Here is a 23,880-nt window from a genome sequence, read left to right on the forward strand (position 1 = left end):
GCGGATATAGTTATAGTTCGATGGATGTTGGGGAATGCTGGGAGGATGGATTATGTATGAAAGCATGCGCATGGATCCATGATGGCTGACGTAGACATAATGGTGGGGAAAGAAGAATGTGATGTGTGTGTGTGTGTGTGTGTGCGTGTGTGCGTGTGTGCGTGCGTGCATGCGTGCATGCGTTGTGATACGAGGGTTGGCGAACATGTTGTCAGATGATTGTGTGAGTAAGTTAAGTGGTTGAGGATGTGGCAGGTATGAGTATTGATACATGCAGACTTGGGATTGGGGGACTGGATGTCCCTGTACTGAGGTCTTTTGTTTCACTAACTTATAGACTAGTGTTTTCTTTCACTCAAATACTGTTTTACGCATTTTAATGACTGAAACTGTAGTGACTCAAAGGTCATACTGACCGGGCATTCAACATATCTACCCCAACTACATACGTAGCCATTTTTATGGTGTACAATTCTTCTTCTACCTCACACACACACACACACACACACACGCACGCACGCACGCACGCACGCACGCGCGCATTAATTGTTTTATTAAATGTATCTTCGAGAGTCAGTAAGAAACTAGAAATAACTGCCTTTGTTCTGTAAACCTCACCAAGTTTCAGCTTTCGCCTCTTCCTTTGTGGACTGAGGTTTCACATTTGTAAAATGATCTCTCTTATCTGTCTGTACCATCAACTTAACTGCCCTCACCCCCTGCAGTTTTCCCGTCCCATATTGCCAAGCAGGTGACCCACAAGGAGGAATACCGCCCTCCCTCAGTCCAGTGATACTGTGCCTAGCACAATATGTTGGGGATACGTAGCCTTGCTGTGGGCAAACATTTTGTAACAATTTGGCAAACTTTGATATGTAAACAGCAAATATTATTCAGTTTTATTTCAACAAAAACGGAAAAAATCGGATCCTACTTATTTTGTGGATACCATAACAATAAATCAAGCCAATAGATCGTTTGAGCTGGCATGAATATAAAAAATAATTAGCAAGTCGATAGTCATAATTCCCTCTGTTGGTCCCACGTGAAATGTTCTTCATGAATAGAATAGATGGCTGATAGACGTTCGACCGAATAATATCATTTGCTTACTTCAACTGTTCATCTAATTTCCATGAATGTATGTTACATAGTTCATATGTTCATGGGCTTCTTCACTGAATGTATAGTGTGGAGGACTACTTCACTTGAGGATAAGTAACATAAATAATGATGATAATTATGATAGTATTGCCATTATTATACCTTCAGATTATTTAAAAAAAAGTTATTATGTTTTCATAGAGAGAAAGAGGTATGGAGATTGTGAGATTATTTTTAGCATCGGAATTGTTAACATAATTCTTAAAGATATTATGTTTTGTTTGTTTGTTGTTAAATGCTGCACTCAGCAACGTAAGGATATTAAAACATTACATTTAGGTTCAGTTGTATTTTTATATTTGTATCATTTTGCAAATGTTACAGAGACCTGATAAGGGATAGATAATAATGTATAGTCGCTATTCTTAAAGTAAGAATATGTTAGATTTATCAACCAGAAATATTGCACACAAGAGGATAATCATATTTCATGACACTATTCAACGTCGAAGTCAACGATATTTGTGTATGTTATTACTACATGACACGGATACGTCATGATAAAGCAATTAGAAATTGGCATTTGATGATATAAGATAGCTACGCGATAAATCACAAAGAACAAAGAAGGAAGCGATATTTATTTCACGATAAAACATTGTTCTATCATGACGTCATTTATTGAGATTCGAACATGCACTCGCAACTTGAAAAGTAAAATTTGTAAATTTGACCTTATTTTTTAGAGGTATGTGTCTAGTGAGTTGTTTCTCAATAAATGTTGCTGGAGAATCCGAAAATGAGTGATATGACAATCGGTATTGGGAGAAAAGGTACAGATGATTGACGAGAAAATTGTGAGAATATGCGGGACCAAACTCAAATCCTAAAATGGATTTATCTAGCATGGCCGCTGTCGGATTCTATTCAAGGAATCATCATTATTTAAGTACGGGTAAATATTGTAAAGCGTGTATTTTTTCCTAATTTAACACCCTAAAAGAGGCTGTACGTACTGTTGATATCTCATATAGAAATAAACGAGTCTCGGTCGTTGTTTATCGTACAATAAACAACTCCCACTCGTCGTTTGTTTCTTAATTACATGACCATATACACTAACATTATATCTTTTCATGTTTATCGGTCAACAAAAGAGACATAAGCATTTCCATTATCATGAGGAACCCTTGTCAAAAGTAGCGCCAACTGCACCATTGCGACAACATCAGGAGCATGTTTCATGATTCATCATAATAAATGATGACATTGGATGCTTGCAAAAACGCGAGCTAATTCCGATCCACTAGTGGCACCCGCCACAAACACATCCAAAGGCAAGCCAATTGTTCACCCGAAAAGGCAGAGAATTGCATCTGACATCATTTTTGTCATTGATACGTCAAACCTGGAAATGCCGTCTACACGTCCAACACAAAGCCCAAGCCAGGACCCAAATCCTTCAAACCCGGCCAAAGTTCTGTTAATTACATACATTTCCCCCTAACCTTAAATAATCTATACTAGTTCTGAAGTAAATCGTATTCACCCGTATGAATCGTCTTATGTTATTTATTGCCGATAAACAGAATATGCACACTTTCTGAAAGTACTGTGTGATAAGTCACGCACCAAACCCATACTCTCGATATACATGCTGCTCTTACTTAAAAAAAGAATATTGGGTTAACAAGATACGTATATTAAAGTACCATGCTTTCCTGATGTGCTCTCATTCTAATTTGAAATAATGGCATAAATAGTTACCACTCATGTTTCAATATTTTTCAAGGTTGGGTTAATCACGAACATATTTGAATATGTACAACATCTATACTTACTTATCTTTATACTTAAAGGCATCAGGTTTGTCTGTCATAAGACCCTGAAACAAATATGTCCAACACAGCCCAATATTTGGCTCTTGGCTCCTTGTTCTTATATTTTATAAGTATTGTTTAAACAACTGGTTTTTTTCTGTAAAATATGTTCATTTCAGAAATTAGATGTTATTCTAGCATTAGGTCTGTGGTACGTTCACTGCATCAGCATTACATTAAAACGCTATTACATTATATAAATCCATACATAGGAAATGCTTAACATTTACCTTTTAAGGAAGAGTGCTTTATACATAAAAAAGTTTACATATATGTATGGACATTTGGATGATACAGATATACCTCCTTAAAGATAGTGTTCGTAGATGACTGTAGAAAATGGAATAATTATGTGAGTAATCGGGTTAATACCACGTTCAGCAATATTTAGCCATATTGTGATATTGGTTTCCAACATACAAGACGGACCATGAAATTATGACTTGAATTTGGACCTGGCTTTCTGGTGTGATGTAACACCCCAGAATCTCCGGTAGAAAGAGGGCTCAAAGCACGAATTAAGATCACGAGATGATACTAATGTATGCATCTGGACATATATTTACGTAGTATTACTACCTTAATTCATCAGTATATATGTATTTTGCATAAAAGGATATTATAGGATCGACGCTGACATGCGCATATAACCTACTCACCAGTGCTGTAATATTTCATTTCTTCTGACACATATCGACACGAGAAATTATATTTAAATTTAAAAGGAGCCCAAGTTGGATAGAAATTTGAGTCTGAACCTGTTGAACAAGGCTTGTTTCATTTTGGGCTATAGCATTGCCGCAAGGCCTGGGCGGAAGGGAACACCTGTTTGCACCCATCAGATACCAATCACAACTTCTCTCTCCAAACGAAAACAAAATACGACAAATGTCGGAAGTGTATCCTTCTAATTTTCTATTTAGATACATGTTTTAACTTTAAAGTAATTATATGTATCTCATGTATTATTGGTATCTGTGATGCTGGTACCGTTTGGTTGCCATTGTGTTGCTTTTGTGGAGTTATTATGAATATCAAATACATGCCTTGAAATATGGACTTGTGAAAGAACTCATCATTGAATCATTTGAATTTAAATTAATGCATATACCATTTACTTTGCGTGTATGGACATATTATCCATCTACTTATACACACTTATTATGGACATATACAGAATTTCATTGTACCTTATTATTTAAAAAAATACCCGTGAAGATCCGGGTTAGAATAGGCATTCAACAACCCATGCTTCTACGAAGGCGACTTGGCTCGCTGACTTGGTTGATGCATGTCATCGTATCCCAAATGCGTAGATCGGTACTCTTGATGATAATGACTAAACTGTTTGGTCCAGACTGGAATATTTACGAACCACCGTCATATAGCTGGTATATTGTTGAGTGCGGCGTTAAACAACAAACAATCAAACAAAATCTATATAATTATTAAACACCTTCCAACAATGAGAAATTAAACTTATATTTTCTAAATATTCTGTTATATTTATAACATAATTTGATTCATAATTTAATTATTGCGTTGCTTTCTTCCCTGTCATTCAATGTGCATGTTCAAACCCCTAAACTTTTAATATTTCATTTTTCATAAATGGCTACGTTAGTGCGTTGCCTAGATCTCTCGTTACCTACTCACAAGAATAGATTAAAATAATTTGTTTTACTATCATATTTCTGTTTATCTAATTCATAATACGAAATTGATAATTCATTTATAATAGTATAGATCATATTCGTGTATATCACTATCTGATGCTAAGGTTTTATTTCAGAAAATATAATTAATTCAAAATGTAGAAAGATACACAATTTGCCATTTTTTGACTTTTAAACTGTACAAAGTATGATATAATGATCAGAATGCCTGTAACGGGTAGTATTTCAGAAAGAAATATTTGTCGAGAAGTCCCATTTTTCAGATATGCCCTTCAGTAGTATTATTGCATATCTCCAGAGAGAGGTTTACATTTTAGTTCTCATTATTTGTGGATAATTCAAAAAGCAACATAGAAAATATATATGCTACCATGACGAAAGAATACAGAGTATACATAACTCGCAATTCTATATATTCAGCAAATAGCCCAAAGCCGAAACTCCACAACATATCCGATTACACTGATTAAGGCTGTCCCAGTTCTCCGTGCGATACTGACGCCCGTTCGTCTCCCAGACCATACAGAATAAATTTAAAAGGAATCCAGCTCAAGTCTAGAACGATTTGGCAAGCCTAGATTGCCTTAATTCTATCCATGAAAGTAAGCATTAATAAAAAAATATTGTTCTTGTCTGCTTCAGATTATATTTTGTAGATACTTATTTAAACTCGGAAAATTGTACTGACACCGGCGATGTCCCTATTGAAGCTATCCATAAGAATTTCGAATTGCCGTCCATTGTTCGATGTCAATACATCGATGACAAGTGAGGATATCATAAAGTAATCGTTGATGCCACGCTACACTTTGATAAAAATTATGATCAAGTTGACTGGTGTGTACATTACTACAGTGAACATGTACATGATCATGCCCTAATAATCAAATGCCGTAATGTCAAATACTAATTTATTATTGTGTGATGAATTTAACTGGATCAGTGGTAACATGTGATATTAATATTCCCTCAATTTCTTTCCTGGTTGGTCCATCCATGTCTAAAAAAATGAAAATAATACAATTAAAATGGAGCATAGAACAATTCTTAATTTCAGGCTAGAGCTGTGGAAATCTAGACTTTCCCAATCATTATAGACTTGAGTTGGTCTCATGTTTTACATTATTCTCTTGGGTCAACGTCACAGCTCATACCATACACTAACAAGACCAGCTTGCCCCCCGCCGGAGCGCCTGGATTTTGGTTATATCATCTAACATGGCCAACTTTGCTCTTAAGTAAACAAGAACCTAACCAGCAAGGGGTCCTTTATCATCCCTATGTGGCTGCTTATAAAAATCTGTTATCTTTTCCCAAAGACCTGGTTAATAATATATTTTCTGCTGAATATTCGAAACAAATAGAGTGAGTTGGTACTACATTTACATGTACATACATGTATACGGTTCTATTTTAAATGACTGCAGCGCTCCATTATGAAAACAATTTGGTTTAACGCCGCTCTCAGCAGTATTCCAGTGATATATGACGGCGGTCTGTTGTATATGAAATATATGCAAATTGAATCTTGAATCTTGAAAGTTGTAACATTTCCACAAATAAGTATCACATGCAGTATACAGTATATCAACTGCAATATACTGTATACATCAGTATAAAGTGTGTCGCGAGCTCTGCGCTGGGCTGGAGCACACATTTCCTACACCTCTCCCTTCGGCAAACACATCACGAGGGTTGCAACGAGGTCACAGGTCAGGCGTGCACTCGTCAGTTGTCTAATACGGTCAAGAGTAAGATCTTCCGGAAGACCACTGCACTGGAGGTATGTGGATTATTGAGGAGGTACTACGTGTTTGGAACTGGGAGTTGAACACTAAGCATTTTAGAGAAGAGCTCACAATAAAACGTTATGGACTCGCGGACGGACTTGTGTTTTCATTTCAAGACGTACATTTATCAGGTTGAGCTTCCTAACTGTAACAATAACTGAACTTTACGCCTTTTATACACATTTGTGATGGGGCGACAATGCGACAACGAGACATATTTTGACCTTGAAATGTCGCGTTCCGGCATCGTCGCCCTTTTGTAAAATAAAGAAATGGATTATCAAAGAGCGACAATGCGAACACGCGACAATGCGACAAATGGCCAATTGTCGCGCTTTTGTTAATTTTGACACGTTTTGCTTGTTTTTGTAAAGGCGTCAATGCGACAATGCGACAACGAGACAATGTCCCTTCCATAGTAATCCGTGCAAATAAAACTGAGTAATGAAATAGAAGTCTGACATGCCAGTTAAAAGATAGAGTGTTGCAGCTTCTGATTTCATAGATCTTCAAGAAGGGTTATCAATAATGGGATGGGTGATGAGTTCAACTGCATACGCTGTGATTAACAATAATGCTCCGATTATTTTGTCAAATGTATGACATGTATTACGTGAATGAACATATTGTTTATACTCGTCCATGTTTTTGACGGACAAAATAATTTACATGCTCGGTAAAACTGAGGACGGGCATCATTGTGTGTTTCCGTGCTTTGTTCAGGTGAACAATTGACTTGTCCTTGTATGTGTTTGTGACGGGTGCCACTTGTGTGGCAGGATACGCTCACCTTTTCCCGAACATCCATTGGATGACCTGAACCACTTCGGATTTTTATCCCACATCAGTCTGATACACCATGATATAACTGAAATACTGAAATACTGTACAGTTGAAAATGATGTTTAATGCGATTACCGTAGTGTGTTACTGCAACTGTTCATATTTTGTGCAGTGATGTTATGTAATATGTAAAAGAAAGCATATTCAATTATCCAATTGATTTGAATAGAATATACTTGCGTCAGTGTATTTTATTAACGCCCCAAATCGTAATTTAAACACATAAAATAACAGATCACGCATGGTGCCTTGACTTACTACTAGATTTAATGGGCCACCCCGGAATAAAATAGTTCCCCCCAAAGCGAGGAACATATGTTTTAGTAAGTTTACAAGAAATATATTCCAAACAATATCCTCATTAGATGAGAAGATCCTTTACAGAATTACCTCAGTAAGTCAATTACAATGACAGAGCGTCGTAATACATTTACATCAAGTACAATACGTCAAAATGGCCGACACGATAAACGTAACGGGAGATATTTTCGAAGTTGTTAATTAACCTGTGGCTATTTCAAGCCTTTGGCATCACTGATCAATTGGCCGATCATTGAAAGGTGATTGTGAAGATGTGTCAAATAGATACTTAGGTAAATTCATAGATTTCTGTAAATTGTCACTGCGACAGTTTGGATTTTTTTTCGTGTTTTTTCTCTCTGGGATGGGTTGTAGCGAGGGTATCCTTAAATGGGCTTGCAACCACGAATTCCAAGGGTTTTCCCCAGGAATGTGGAAGGAGTCAGTGTTTACGCCTTTTCAAGAATACAGTCACGTGAAGAACGTCATCTGACCGACCTCGCGTCCAAGTCGTATATCTTGTAAACTTCACATTAAAAAATCAGTTATTGTTATAACCAAATGAAACACAACCCATTATCCGATAGGGGTAACTGTACATAGCCGTTACCACAATAAACTTAGTAACATTGTTTGGTTTGACTTCTTGGCGCGTGTCTGAATTCCATTAACATGTAACATATCCTAAAACTAGCTTATCAGCAAATCTCGCTGCACTGCGCGCGACAGATACTAGAGCAAGGCATGCCAGAAATACGAAACCTAAAGCTTCCGAAAGGAAGCCTTGGACATCACTTGCGTCGGGGGACCAGCCCCATCTGATTGGCCGTTAACAGTTGTACAAGGCGGAGCAAAAAGCATCGTTTTTCCGTCCATTTTACGCTTGAAAAACTCGACCCTTTTCTGGACACTTTCTAGACGCTGACCAATTAATCAATTTTGACCAGATACGGAAAAAAACGACGTTTTCGTGTTTGCAGAGAGTGGTCATTGGCACTGATTGGTAACGGCTTATTTACCAACGGCTTTGAGTCAAATGACTATAAATAACGTTTCAACGAAAATAGCTGAACATCCCAAACCATGGAGGAGACCACTAGCGTACGTGTTGGCACTCGTGTTCAGGCTCTTGACACCGAATCCGGCAAGTGGAGATCCGGGTGTGTAGTGGATGTTGACCTAGTTTGTAGGAAAGTCAACGTCCATTTCGACAACTTCCCCAAGAAATGGAACACTTGGATTTCCATAGGTACGTTTCTGTTTTATAAATGTTTATTCGCATGTTTATAAGACAATATACATACATTACACAGTGATACGTTTGAAATAGCTGCAGGAAACCGAAAACCAGACCGTAAAATATGATAATTTAACCTATAAATTTTAAATGCCATAATATCAACACAACAGTCGATGCAGTATGTACTTATGATGATATGGCTCACATTCCCAGATTGTTATGAATATATATTACATGAGAGACATAACATGCACATGCTACACTAGGTCAGATCCTTAGCTAACAATCTGATATTTTCTATAGTCTACACATGTAGACATTGGGGAGGCGTGGTAAAAGGTTTGCCATCAGTACCACAGTACGTCTGGCGGTGTTTTTCACGGGAGTATAAAATCAATAATAATGTGTAATGATGTGTTAAAGAAGGCCATACAGGTGATCAGTTATGTCATGACCACGACGAACCTGTAGATGCGTGAAAACCCTAAACTATTTATACTTCAGAGAATATTGCTCTGTCATTTTGGCATTTGCGACATACCAGACAATGGGATCACTATAATATGATATGTCAATTACAGGCAACATGGAAGATGAAGTTTCGTCATTCCTTAGTCAGCTGGACGATGACACATTCAGTGCAGTGACTATCCGGGGAAACCGAGAGAGCAGGAACTGTTTACCTGGACCCAGGCTGTTTAGCCCTACAGTTGAACAAAAACTTGCTGTGCTGCTCCTTGAAATCTACGACCAGAACAACGTATTGTCTCAAGGAGTTTTGAGCCGATTGACTGCTGGAGAACAACAAATGCAGGGCGAATCACTCATTAGAATCATGGAGATTCGTTTGGGATTTCCATCTCTATTGTTTAGATAAAGGTAAGCAAATCATATCGAGTATTCTCTAAAATGTATCCCCAATCAACGATACATATACCAATGTATTTTACGCCACGTAAATCAAGAGTTTTTCTTTGCTTCATGGCAATCGTTTTAAATATGAGCAGGAAATGCGTTTCTTAACATCTATGTTACGACCTTCACCATGACACTACGTGGAACATTTGAAACAAGGAAGTGTGAGCACACAAATATTATAGTCTTATCACTCGTTTTGTACACGTACATACGATTATTATACTATTAGAATAACTCCAATATATAACTTACTTATGTTATGAATGTTCAGGATTCACAAGGACCATCGTACCTGAACGGTTGGTTGATCGTCGTCAACCAAAGGGAACACAGGCATCCGAAGAATCGCGTAAATTGACTGGAGGGGATTGCTTTTTTCATCGTGTCAATGGGAGGGTATTCGATGCATCTGTGTACGTTAATGACCCTTTCCTAGGAATGATCATCACGTCAAAAAAGCGATGCATTCCGTACGAGGACATTGTCTTAACAGTAAGTGCAAACAATGTCCACGTGTACCAAATCGTTATTAAAACAAGAGTAGCCTTGTACATATATAGATGCAGGATGGCTCTCGTTAATCTTGTGCAATTCTGTCTGGTTGGTCTTAATTTCAAGATTATCATTGTATTCCTAGTACAACGCCAGTTCCTGTAATACCATCATAATATATAAAATACCTGTCCAAAAAGTAGGATAATCTGTACTAAGAGAGTTGTTTCCCAAATATAACATTTGTTACATTTGTGACCACTTTCTAAATGACAATTTGTAGGTAGTCGAGAAGCACGAATGTAACTTTTGTAAAAAAAATATTTATATCGAATTCTATACTGAAATGTCAATTTGTTTCCAAATAGTATTGTGTAAACTACAATACACACAATTGTAGCCTTGGCTTCGTATATGCTTATGTACAGTTGACATTGTTTTCCAGGGTTACCATCAATCCAGACACACAGCTTCGTGTACACCAGAAGAGACAGGTTCAGAGGTAACTATACACGCCGTGGCGTACACCCTACAGTTCTATATTAGTTTTTAATACCTTTCGATGACAAGAACTTCACCTAATTTAAAACTGTTCTATCTCCATTGACTAATGATGAATCTTTCATTCAGGTTGAAAGCTTTCAACTGTACCTCAGTGAGAGCGGGAATGAAAGTGATACAGGCCGTGATCCAACATGGACACTTCCCCCCAAGTCTCCGCCAGAGGTTGTTGTCCCTTCTACAATGGTGAATATTACATAGTAATGACTGAATAACTGAAAATGTACACGTTAGACGTACATTTGTTAATTTAGAGATACAAAGGGAGGATGTCAATTAAAATAAGAAAATATGTCACTCACGGAAAACTGTTATAAATGAAATAATCTGGAGGTACAATGAAGCTCTGATTATAAAATACTAGTAGATCTTAAATTGGCATTATTCAATTCAGCAACAATATTTAATGCCAATGTTCCAATTGGAATTTAATGCATATTGCATAGATTATCTGTGCATGTAATCCATTTGACTTACTTTGACAATGATTTCAACAGCTTCATATGCAAGTATGTAATTACATCAGAAAGCGGCCTGTATATATATCATAAATTGATGTGTTTACACCTGAACAGACATGACCCATGAAACGAATGATAACTTACACAGTGAATTATATAAAGCTGTGAAAAAATGGCAATAACTTATTGATTGACGAACTTAACATACGATGTTTTTTCACCATTGATAACCTTTGCATTTTATTCCGATTCATTTTAATTTCAGGGTACTCGCACGACCAGTATAAGAAAGAGGAAACGAGAGGTTTGTAGCGTTTACATTACTGCATGGTTGTGTGGATTATATTTAGTAACTGTTATATATAAATTTTCACTTTCTCTTTTCGTTTCTCTGCAAATGATGTCCTAAAACATTTCGTAATATATATTAATTTTGTATCTCATAGGATATGCAGCAAGAGCAAGAGCGAACCAAGAAAAGGACAAATCCTGGGAAGAAGGTGAATTTAGGTTTCCTTCTCATTACTGTCATGACTAATTATTTTAGTAAAGAATTTATCTCGTCTTATTAACCAGACTTCTGAGAAAGTATGAGCAAGTTGGTAGCTAAGTTATAACCTGAGTTGCCCGTGCATGTATGTTGTATGACCTAACAATCTTCTTCACATCGTTATAGTTCCTGATTCTTGGAAGAGGACCGGCATCAGGCCAGTCGACGAATGCATCGTCTCCTCCAACTTCCCCACTTGCATCGCCTGAAACGACCCTGTGTACATCACGATCACCACGCCATGCATCTACCTCAACAACAGGACTGTCTGACCCTTCCAGTGACGCAGATATCGTCACACTGAAACTTGAAGTCGCCAGCCTCAAAAAGGAAATCAAGGAATTGCGACTGTTGGTAGAGTCGATGGTTTCTGACACCACGCCGCCTTCACCAATATCAGTCCTTCCATTACCTGCCCTGTCTCCGTTACACAATGCATTGTCGTCACCACCACTATCATCATCTCCCCTCTCAACGACATTCACTCTAATGCCATCCGCCACGTCCATAACATCAACGCACTCTAACATCATCACAGAAAGCAGATTTTGGGATCTGCGGGTAGCAGATTTGCCATGCAAAATATGCGATATCAACATTAAAACCTCCCTGGACTCACGGAATACTCAACAGGACGTAGTAGAAGAAGCAAGGCAGCGAGGTGGACGGAGCCGTAAGCAGCTGGCAAAAGAACTTTATAAAACTGTTTTCACCCTGCGAGAAACGTATAAAAGAAATGTGTACGGGATGATAAAGTCAGGCCAGAACGTCACTGTCCAGCCATTTGACATCGCAAAGATGGCCATGATATTTGATATCGTATTCAATACCTTCCCACCCAAGGACAAAGCAAAGGAAAAACAAGAATGTGTAGACGCCATCAATCAAGTAAACAGATACGTGTGGGGTCGGCGAATGAAAGGAATTGAAATTCCACCAATGATATAAATGAAATGTAATGTTACTTATCCTATGTATCTGCTGTTAATAATTCACAACTTTAACTTTATCTTCAACCCTGTCTAGTCGAAAACAACTTTAAATATTGTTCAATTAGTAGCGTCACGTTGGTTTTCAATGTCCATTTCCACCTCTGTAGAGATATATGCAATTGCCTTTGAATATATATATATATATAGGATGGCGGGATTTTGACTGCTATTTTCCATGCTAAATATATTTAGTTACTCTCAAATGCAAACCCATCAATGCTTTCAAGTAACATGTCAAAACAAGTGTATTTAGGTAAGTCAGTTATTCCCAGTTTTCCCGTGTACATAAATTTTTTGTTAAAATTAATCCCTTGAAATCAGTTTTATTCGTCACTTCATGTAATAGTGTCTTTTGGCGGAATCGTGTGCAAACATCAACCATGATCGTCTAAAAACAACGCCCGGTAGTGAGCACAGTCCATAAGAAAATGAACTTTCATTAACAGCCGAAAACGTCATTGTCGCTTATTGGTCGACCCCTAGTGGCTAATGTGTACATAAAAACTGACCTTTTTGTATATTAAAGTATTTTGTATCCTTAAGTTTTGTATCGGCACATGCCTGTCGCTATACTATTTTTTATGTATAGCTCTTATTTTGAGCATGATATACGAAAATATAATGTTTGTCCGTCTGTTAAACTTGTTATTTTTATTTCCATATCCTAACAACAGAAACTACATTAATATATTTGATCCCTGATAACTGGAATTCTTTTCCACGGAATAAAAAAAACGTGTGATTGCTACACTGCGCCTCATATACATGAACTAGCGTCCATTGTAATGTGTTATTATGCGGTCCCAAGTATTTTGTGTAAAAAGAATAGACTTTAGTCTTGGCACAATAAAGACAGAAGATATTCATTATGGTGATCAACATTTAATAACAACCAATACTTCTATTGGTTATTTGGTATCATAGTTGTTTAGACGCATTCGTAATTGCATTCATTATTAATTCCTAACGCATTTTTACAGCTGGCACTTTGAAAAATAAGGAATACAAAAGTGCGTTCAAAACCCAGACGCAGCGCCATCTACTTCTAACACCCTTGGTAGAACTGTGTCGAGACCACGGATAAGTCTGCAGCATGCTCCTGGATCCATCGTTGCCCAGAATGCATAAATGCCATTTATAAGTTCATCCTTTGTTCGCGGTTTCACCCGACGTCTAATATGCCATTTCAACGAAGCCCAAGCTTTCTCGATTGGGTTGAGATCTGGAGATTCTGGAGGCGTTGGCCAGTGGTGGATCCCGTTTGAAGATAGCCACTGTGTTGTACTCCTACTGGTATGCTTGGGATCGTTGTCCTGCATTAGTCTATGACCATCTGGGTATTTGTCCTGAATGAAAGGCACTAAGAACTCCTTTAGAATGTCTTGATAAGCCTCGCTGTCAATAGTCCCCGTGAAGAGACAAATATCTGTTGCGCCACGTCTTGAAATCCCTGCCCAAACATGTACTTGATATGGATGTTTTGGGCGGCTTTTAAATTTTGGTGGACTCCCTTTCTTCCGAAAACATTTCTTTAGCGTTGACTCTAGCTTCACTGTGCACTCATCCGTGAATATGACATCATCAAATGTATCATTCGACGTCATGACCTGCTCACAAAAGTGTTTTCGTTTCACGCGGTTCGGTTGGCGAATGAGTTGACAGTATCGAGTCTGTTTCTGAACCCAGCCGAGTCTGTTCCGTTCACGACAAATTGTAACCATTTAAACAGATTTACCCTTTTTACTTTCAAGCAGACGTTGTAACTCAGGAGAGGACGTTTCGTCATCTGAGTGCATAACGCCGTCTATGTAGCTGATGTCAGAATCCGTCAAGATGCGAGGTCTGCCGCTCCTTGCCGACCAGTTTCCTTCTATCTTCTGGAGGTCATCTGAAGTGATTTTATTGAGACTTTCCACATATCTTCTTGTAGCAATCTCGCTTGTATCACAGGATATGTGAGATGTTGTTGACGAAGAAGTATTATCTTGTGTCGCAAATAGCTGGGAATCCTTGATCCTCGCACAAACCTGTCGATATCGTTCATATCTGTTGCGCTTCTATCCTAATGAGCATTACATGTGTTCTTAAGTGTAAGGACGTCTTAAATGCCATTGGTTAACGCTGTGATTCAATTCTGTGCACAGCTGAATCTACCCTACACCAATATACAAGCGTCTCTTTGATAGGCATTATGAATACAAATTGCTGGAAGGTGGGTTTCATCATCCTCGTTTGTGATGTTATATAAGTGTTCCTGTTTATTTCGTGCACCTGCTTAGCATTGTGAGTAGACAATGTAATTAATTATCCGAGTTGTCTCGCTATAAGTTACACAATAAACCGTGGGTTGCTTTTTTATTGGAGTAGATATTCTGAGTATATTGTTCATTGTGATTAATGCTTCGGTCCGATCTACCCTCGAATGTCTAGAGAATAAAGAATTCATCCAATCACAACTACAGTTACCTAGCTCTGATTGCAAACACTCGACATTTGTATACATGTACATGCATCATCCTTTGCACAAACCAAGTGATTAACGTGCAGAAACTAATTTACAACTTACCACTATGTTGAACAGATAAACAACGCAGTATTTGACCCATCGTTTTAAAACCATGTATGTATGATGACTTTGAAAAGCATTTAGAAGTGAAACACATACATGTAAGGGAAACATCTACATTGTATATTATCGGGAACACAGCGTTTCGGGGTGTATACTTATTCCTTCACTCGAGGAAGGAGTAAATATTACTCCGAAACAATGTGTTCCTAATATTAAAGAAGTTGTCATCCATAAATTCTCTTCCTTGCATATGTATGTATCATCCGTGTATCATCTGATTTTTACTTCGTTTTAAGGAAACTTAAAGACCCCAATATCAGAAGTATAAGCTTCATAGGCACATCAAACCGAAATGTGGTTTATCCTGAATCTTGAATGAAATGAAACAGAGACCGTGATGGCCGCTGTTAACATTCAGCATTTCAGAACGTAAATCCTTAGTTGTATGAATCAGATGAACCGAGAAACAAAATCTGGGTGAATCTAGAAAAAACAGTGTATTCAGGCACCATTGGGACTTACGTTCTCATACACGAAAAATACACTTTTTAAGAACATCCATGTAAAGCAGTGTACTGTTAGTGGATGTAACCACCTACACCTCTCTAAATATAACAAGAGGAACACGCTTAATATAGCTCCAGGTTAGAATGAATATACATGTACATGTATCTTCGCATCCTATATACATGTGGAAGTAACACGCGACAGCATTTCTGAAGTGTACATGTACATGTAGTGTACCAATATGGCGCCACTTTTGCGGCACTATTACCCCCTTTTGCGGCACTATCGCGGTACTATCGCGCCACTTTCGCGGCACTATCGCGCCACTTTCACGGCACTATCGCGCCACTTTCGCGGCACTTTTGCGCCACTAACGCGAAACTTCACGCCATTTACGCGCCACTTTCGCGCCATTTTCTAGCCACTTTCGCGGTATTATCGCGCCATTTTCGAGTCACTTTCGCGATACTTTCACGGCACTTTCACGAACGTATCGCGAAATAGTTTCGCGATACAGGGGAAGTTACTTTTGAAATGTAGTGTATGGTACTTGGCCCATGTAAGTTCAAATCACACTTGTTCCGCACTAGAGTGGTGGTATGTAATTGGTTCCCGGACTTCTAGATATTGCGGTGATGGGACTTCTGTTTTTTTACACATTTCTGGTTAAAAGGTAGCACTATATAAGGAGGCTTCTCAAAGTGTTTGCTAACATTTGAGCTTTGCCACCGATGCAAGAAAAAAGTGTAGGCTGTTGGTGCTATTACGGGAACAACTGGTTGTGTGTTGTTGACGGTGAAGCAAAGACTTCTGTTGAAAATCTGAAGATTTTGTTGGTTCGCAATAATTATATAGAACAGGACATGCTTACCCTTTTAGTGAATATGTTGTTATTTTCAGTGTTACATTCATAATTTGTATTACTAATTTGTCCAAAGGAATCTGTTTCAGCAAATGATCGAGAGTGATTATTTTCAAAGAAAGAATTTTAGAAATATCCGCGAGTTTATGTTATGGTTTATCAGTATTGTGTGAAAACTTCATATTTGAAACAAGATATGGTCTCATTTTTCGCAGGGGTTATACCAAAGTGGTTATGTGCCGGTTATTATGATATAACTACAGGAATTTGTCGTTCACTTAAGGACTGACTGTGTTTTTTTTCGGTTTATTGAGGTATGAATAAAATAACCGATATGCAAACTTTTGTAAGAATTCATACAGTTTGCACATCGGTTCATTGAGATATTTAAACGTCAGATTAAAACATAATACGTTGGTGTCATGCTTTGAGTTGACCTCACCTGTATACGCCAGTTTTGTAGCCATTGTGACGAAGAATGTTTTCACAAAAAGCACTGGTTGAGCCTTTGCCTTTTGTTCCAGTGATGTGCAGAACGTTCAGTTTGGAAAGGTCTGATACCTGTAGAGAGCAAGAACAGACCTCTAAACATGAGCAGCTTCCATTCTTAATTAAAGGTTTACATTTCATGAAGGTTCAACAAAATTGACGGAAAATTTATTTTAACGCACTTCAGTTCCTTGATAGGTCTACTTTAAAAATAAAAGGTTTTCCAAAATTTGACTTGGGGAAACACCCAAAATAGGTCAAATCCAAGATGGCCACCATCAATACAAACGAAAATTGAAAATTTAAAAAAAAAAATGAATCAATCAAAATCTAACCATGAATGATGAGTCTATTTATAATCAACTTCATAGGGGAATATATTTTCAACAATTGTGAAGTGAAATCTTACACAAAAATAAATTCTGGCTGCCCGAAAAGTGAAAAAAATGCAATTGTTCCATATCGGACTACAAAATACTTAACACAGGCTATAATTAAAAAGAGGGAATAACCCTGCAACACTACAGTTTACAAGTGAAACTTACTATCAATTTAAATGTCTAAAGTTCAAGATAATATTCACACTCATATACTGGACATGAAGTGACGATTATTCAGTAATGTCGGAAAAGTCATGACTTGGTCTATTTGAACATGTCATCCCTTTGCATTGTCCACATGCTGATGTACATTGTAGACAATTTTTTATCAGACTTAACAGTGCAATTGTATCTGATTATTTTCCAAAGAAATTTAGGAGTGACAGCTTGGTGCCTTGTGATTGGTTTCAATGTATTTCCCTTGTTGCTCTTGTGAAGCGTCCAGCCCCATTCTGTCGCATCCATATTGTTGCCGAGCCAGGTCTGCACTTGGAGTCAGACTCGTTGGCTGGGTAATCTGGCAGCATCTGATGTAGGTGGAAGGTGTCGAAGGGGTAGGTAATTTGAGCTTGATACATACCTTCTCAGTGAATTTTGTCACATGTTCAGAATTCAATTCCAAGCCAGGCATACAGCCGTAGAGGATTGCAAGTGTCTGATTGCCAGCCTGCTCGATTTCTGCATGGTTTCCACCTGTCACCATGAAAACCATTGAATATTCCTGAGACCATGGCCTCGATGTTGTGTCACACCCTGACAATGCATGTACAAAGAGCAAAGAATGGCTGAGATTAGGATCAAGGATCATCTGTAGGATGAAGATGTCAATGATCTTTGTACTTGTCTGAAGATAGATGGCCTCATGGTATCGGGTCTGAAGTGATATTGCAACAGGATGCGAAGTCGGTGTCATTCCCTACCACTACCACAGGCTGTGCCAGTGTATAGGCAGACATTGCAATTCGAATAAGTGTTTGATCTGAAAACCAACCTTTTTCTATATTTGACCCCGACAGAGTGATGAATTTCTGTTTGTTTCTTTCATTTGCCAAAAGGGCTTTTTCTTCATTTTCAGAATCATGTCTGGTGTGAAATTCACATCCACTCGAATCTCTCTGTTCTTCCAGTTCTTCCTCTGTTGGATCTCATGCTTGGTCGAAAAACACCACCATAACCATCAAACACAATAAGAGCATTGCAGAAGTGTTTCCTCAAGAAATGAGCCTGCGCAGCTTGCACCACTGAAATCTGATCTGCACTATCCTCTAGTTATACTTGAGAGATGATCTCCTTTAACCCAGATCCAGCCATCAGATTCCCAACTGTGCCCACAAACCCCATCTCAGTATGGAATCCCCCTACGGCAAGGGCTATTTGATGCAATGGGCTTTCACCTGACCGTGATTCAATGATCATGTATGCAATTCACCAAAGTTGTTGGTCGATTGTAATAACCGGTGTGATTCCATGTTGTTTGGCATGTTTCGAAATATATTCCAGCGTTGACCTGACACAGGAATCGTCACTTGGTGTCATGTTGATAATCGACAAGAATATCTCAGAGCCCTTCCTGGGGTATTGAATGTCAGAAAGGAGCAACTGCATGCAACTAGGGCACAGTGGTCGACACACACAGAAGTGGCGCACTCCACAAAATATCTAGTTTGCCATTCTTTTCAAGACAGAAGTGTTCGCCAGCACTGCCTTTGGATTTCTTTGTGAGAATAGTTTGACACTGTTGATTTTTGTAACTCTTGGTACCCTCTGTTTCACCATCTCGCCCATGGCATGGATTGAGCCAGTGCCATCAATCCTTTTGCTGGTATGATCTTTATAACCAGCCTGGTATTGCACTAAATTTACGAGGAACTGAAACCGAGTTGGCTTATCATATCCACTAAATTACGATGACCATATTTATGTTATAGTGTGATACTTTGTCAAACTTGCCGAGGAAGCAGAAATGATGGGGACATGTCGAATGCATTATTGCCTAACCCAATGACGCAGTATGGAGTTTACTGTTTTAGCTCTTGATGGTAGCTTGAAGGTGGATGCGTAATGCATGTGACAGGTAATCAAGATTGGTGTCAGTCAATGCCATCTGCTCATTGTCGAGATATACAACATGTTTCGACATGCTCTCTACATGCATATGAATGTATTCTCCCCTAACTTTAATCAAACTGTTCATGTCGGATTTGTCCACCTTTGCAACATTGTGTGCCCGAAGAGTTGCAATGTTAGGTTGTTGCCTGATTGTAATTATGAATACCTTGTTCCCTTTGTGATTCATGAATTCCCTTTTCAGCTGAGATGTAGCATACAGTTGATCATCACTCAATGCACTCACTGACTTCATAATGTGATGCAAATTGTCCAAAGGAATTGTTTATCATCATTCTCTTCCAAATTATCAATGGCAATCTCAAATGCTGTCATCTAGGATATACACTTCAGTCGACCAAGTCTCCGTTTCTTTGGTGGAGCCTCCTCATGTAAAATATAAGCTGCAGCTATACATGTCCCTCTCCGAAAATTCTCATCACAAGCATGGTGATGGATAGCTTCTTCAGCTGGTAGATCGTATATGGGCACGATACTTGACTGTACCATCTTGGCCCAATCATCTTGCCTGTTGACACAGTATGTTGCAGACTAGGGGTGACTATTGGTCTGGAAATCACTATTGCAATAAATATTGATATTGAAAGAAATTATTGCGATAACTATTGATATTGCAAGCACCTATCGTTTTAGATGGATTTTAGAGTTGAATTAAACCATGGAACTGAAGTTTTCTTTGAATATGATAACCATAACAACAAATATAAAGTAAAGTTTGAGGTATGACTGATTTGTTTTTCTTTACCCTAATAATTTAAGAAAAAGAAACTTTAACATTACCATGTGTAGATAAATACCACTCATGATCAAAAGAAAAACAAATTTGAACAGCATTGCGTGTATTTTACTGAAACTATAAAACAATCGAAACTATCGATATTCCTCACTGAAATCAATACTATTAATCGTAAACTGATTTAACAATCGATTTTTTTACTTTAAATTCTTACCAATAGCGATACATCGATATTTCGATTTATCGTGACACCCCTATTGCAGACATATGTTGAGTAACTTCCTGGAACTCAAGAGCCATCGCATGGCTGAAGTACACTTCTATATGGATGTTTGTATGCAACATCCTGGTCAATACAAGTACCACATAGAAAACAGTGAGTTTTACAATTTAAGGCTTAAACATATGATCGAAGAGTTTTCAGCTACTTTGATTGCCTTTGGATTTATATGCATACTACGACAATGTCTGTGTACCAACGGGCTACAGTTGTATATGATGTCTGGTGCATCTGATTTGTGCAGTCTGTTTGCACTCAGCAATATTCCATCACTGGATTGTCTGGTCCAGACTCAATTATTTACAGACCGCCGTCATATAGCTGGAATATTGCTGAGTGCGGCGTTAAACAGCAAACAAAGATTATTCTACCCCGGATCTTCACGGGTCTGAAATGTTCTTGAGAAGAGGCGTTGAATCCAGGCTCAGTCGTCCATTTGACAGATAATAGGAACAGTTTCCAACACATAATTAACTTAAAATATTTTGTTTTCGGACGGATGTGTAGGAGAACAGATTTAAAAGGGATTCAAAACGTGAAAACTTAGCAATGATTCGAATATCTGCCTGCCCGTGAAGATCCGGGGTAGAATAGGTCTTCAGCTTGCCGTAAAAGGCGACGAACGGGATCGGATGACCAGGGTCGGTCAAATGTTTCTAGCTGAAGTGAAGAACGTTCGAACTCAGTTTCATTTGTTTGTTTGTTGTTAGCAGTATTCCAGCTATATGACGGCGGTCTGTAAAATGATCGAGTCTGAACCAGACAATCCAGGGATTGACATCATGAGCATTTATTCACGCAATTGGGATCGATGACATGATCACCCGACCCCGTTTGTCGCCTCTTACGACAATCATAGTCGCCTTTTACGGCAAGCATGGGTTGCTGAAGACCTATTGAAAAGGAATTTGATACGGTATCATATCAATTTATAAAGTTTTAGAAAAATATGGATTTGGGCCAGAAATGTTACGTTTGGTTGCTTTGTTGTTTTACGCCGCACTCAGCAATATTTCAGCTATATGACGGCTGTCTGTAAATAATCGAGTCTGGACCAGACAATCCAGTGATTGATATCATGAGCAACGATCCACACAATTGGCATCGATGACATGCAGAAATGGTAAGGTGGATAAATATACTAACTTACAATGTCACATCAAGCATAATACAAAATGGGCATATATGAATTTTCTTCCAAATGAAAGAGGCTGCCGACAAGGAGACCCGTTGTCGCCATATGTTTTCCTTCTAGTATCTGAAATCCTAGGATGTATGATTAGAAATTGAAATTGTAATTATATTGAAGGAATTACAGTTAATGACAAAGCATACAAGCTTGAGCGGTATGCTGATGATACTGATATATTTCTAAATGACAAAGATGGAAGCTTGTATGCTGCTATAGAACAGAAAATATATTCTACAAATTGGCTGGCTTAAAAATTAATGTAGACAGGACAAAAGCAATATGGATAGGCTCAAAAGGAGGTAGCAATGATTGTTTATGTCAAGACTAACAAATAGAATGGCACAATAAGGAATTTGAAGTATCAGGAATTTGAAGTATCAGGAATTATGTTTAATCCAAACTTAAGTGAACTCTTGGTAATAAATACAAAAAGAAAGCTAGAAGAAATAAATAGATTGCTTGGAAATTGGAGAAAAAGAAATCTAACGCTAATAGGAAAAATTACATTCATAAAAACTTAAGCATTGTCAAAACTAGTTCATATATTTTCGGCACTACCTAACCCTCCCGAGGAGTTTGTCTTTTCACTTGACGAAATATTTCACAATTTCATCTGGAGTAATGACAAAATCAAAAGGACCACTTTGACAAGAAAATATGAGGAAGGTGGACTACGCATGGTTAACATTAATGCCTTTATTGACAGACTAAAACTCTTCGCTCAGATTATAAAAAAATCAACACATAGTTTCCCTTGTAATATCCCAGTTAAAGATATACTCTCTTTGTGTGCTAATGTTGACAAGCAATCTTTTGTTAAAAACCCTCCCGGAAAGATGTATTAAAAGCTTGGAACAACTGTTGTAAATTTTGTCCCAACCATTTATGGCTTAATCACAACTTCAAACAAGCAACATATTATATAAAGCAATTGGCTAATATTGGAATTCACTCAATTAAAGATATATGCAATGAAAACGGATAGATGTCATTTGAAGGACTGAAACTAAAATACCCGGTAAAAGGTACAATATTAGACTATAGATATGTAATTTCAATATACCAGAATCATGGAAAAGAACAATCCAGAAAACTAGAAAAATAGTTTTACAGAATTTGTATATAAATAGTTGTTTAAGTGATCTGGTGAAGCCTGTTAAAGGCGCTAGAAAAATAAATATCAAACGAAAGTATTCTCAAATCAATTGGCAATCAATTTTTCACTGTGATTTTAATTGAAAAAACGATATTTACTGTTTATTAATGTAAACTGAATAATGTAAAACTTTTTAGATTTTCAGTACAGATTTCTACATGGAATTATACACACAACGAAGGAACTATTAACAATGAATCATGTGGACAACAGGGTTTGTAGCGTTCAGAATGCTGGCAATGAGGACATCAGCCATGTCTTTTGGGAATGTAATGAAACAAAACAATTTTGGAATGATCTTGAACTTTGGCTTAATAATTATCTTTCACACAAAATTAAATTGACAAAATATCTTATTTGGTTTGGTTCTTACTACTCTAATACTTCAATCAATCATATAGTTTTATTGGGGAAAGGCATATTCATGTAAGTGGAATTAAAGGAACCAAACCGCAATTAGATATACTTTTAAAACTATTTCAAAACATATCCTATCGAGAATGTTATTGCAATAAAAAGGATGACAAAAATAACTTTAACAACAAATGGTCCCCTTTATTCTCAGCATTTGATTCTTAGCTCTCTGTTGATACAGGCCATGTTTGAGTCTGATTGTGTGTTGCAACCGTTTTAGTTTGAAATAGGACAATGTTTGTTTCCAACCCTTTGGTTTTTTAAAGATTGTATTTTGCCATTCTATGCTATCCGAAATATGTTTTTTGACGGAAAACTGTTATAACCAACTCTGGGAACAATACAAACATATAGATGGAAT

The 23,880-nt window shown here is 37.7% G+C and overlaps 1 protein-coding gene across 1 annotated transcript in view; it reads right to left on the bottom strand.

Moving 5' to 3' along the window:
* The window catches only part of LOC124142774 (folylpolyglutamate synthase, mitochondrial-like), a 57,954-nt gene that overhangs the window by 17,822 nt on the left and 16,252 nt on the right, over positions 1-23,880 (bottom strand). The window contains exon 4 of the mRNA XM_048385479.1: positions 17,188-17,306. Coding sequence (XP_048241436.1) covers positions 17,188-17,306 — 119 coding nt within the window. The remainder of the gene's footprint in view (positions 1-17,187; positions 17,307-23,880) is intronic.

This window comes from Haliotis rufescens, unplaced genomic scaffold (assembly GCF_023055435.1).
Source record: "Haliotis rufescens isolate VD_foot unplaced genomic scaffold, xgHalRufe1.0.p SCAF_59, whole genome shotgun sequence".
In the NCBI taxonomy this organism is placed as follows: Eukaryota; Metazoa; Mollusca; class Gastropoda; order Lepetellida; family Haliotidae; genus Haliotis; species Haliotis rufescens.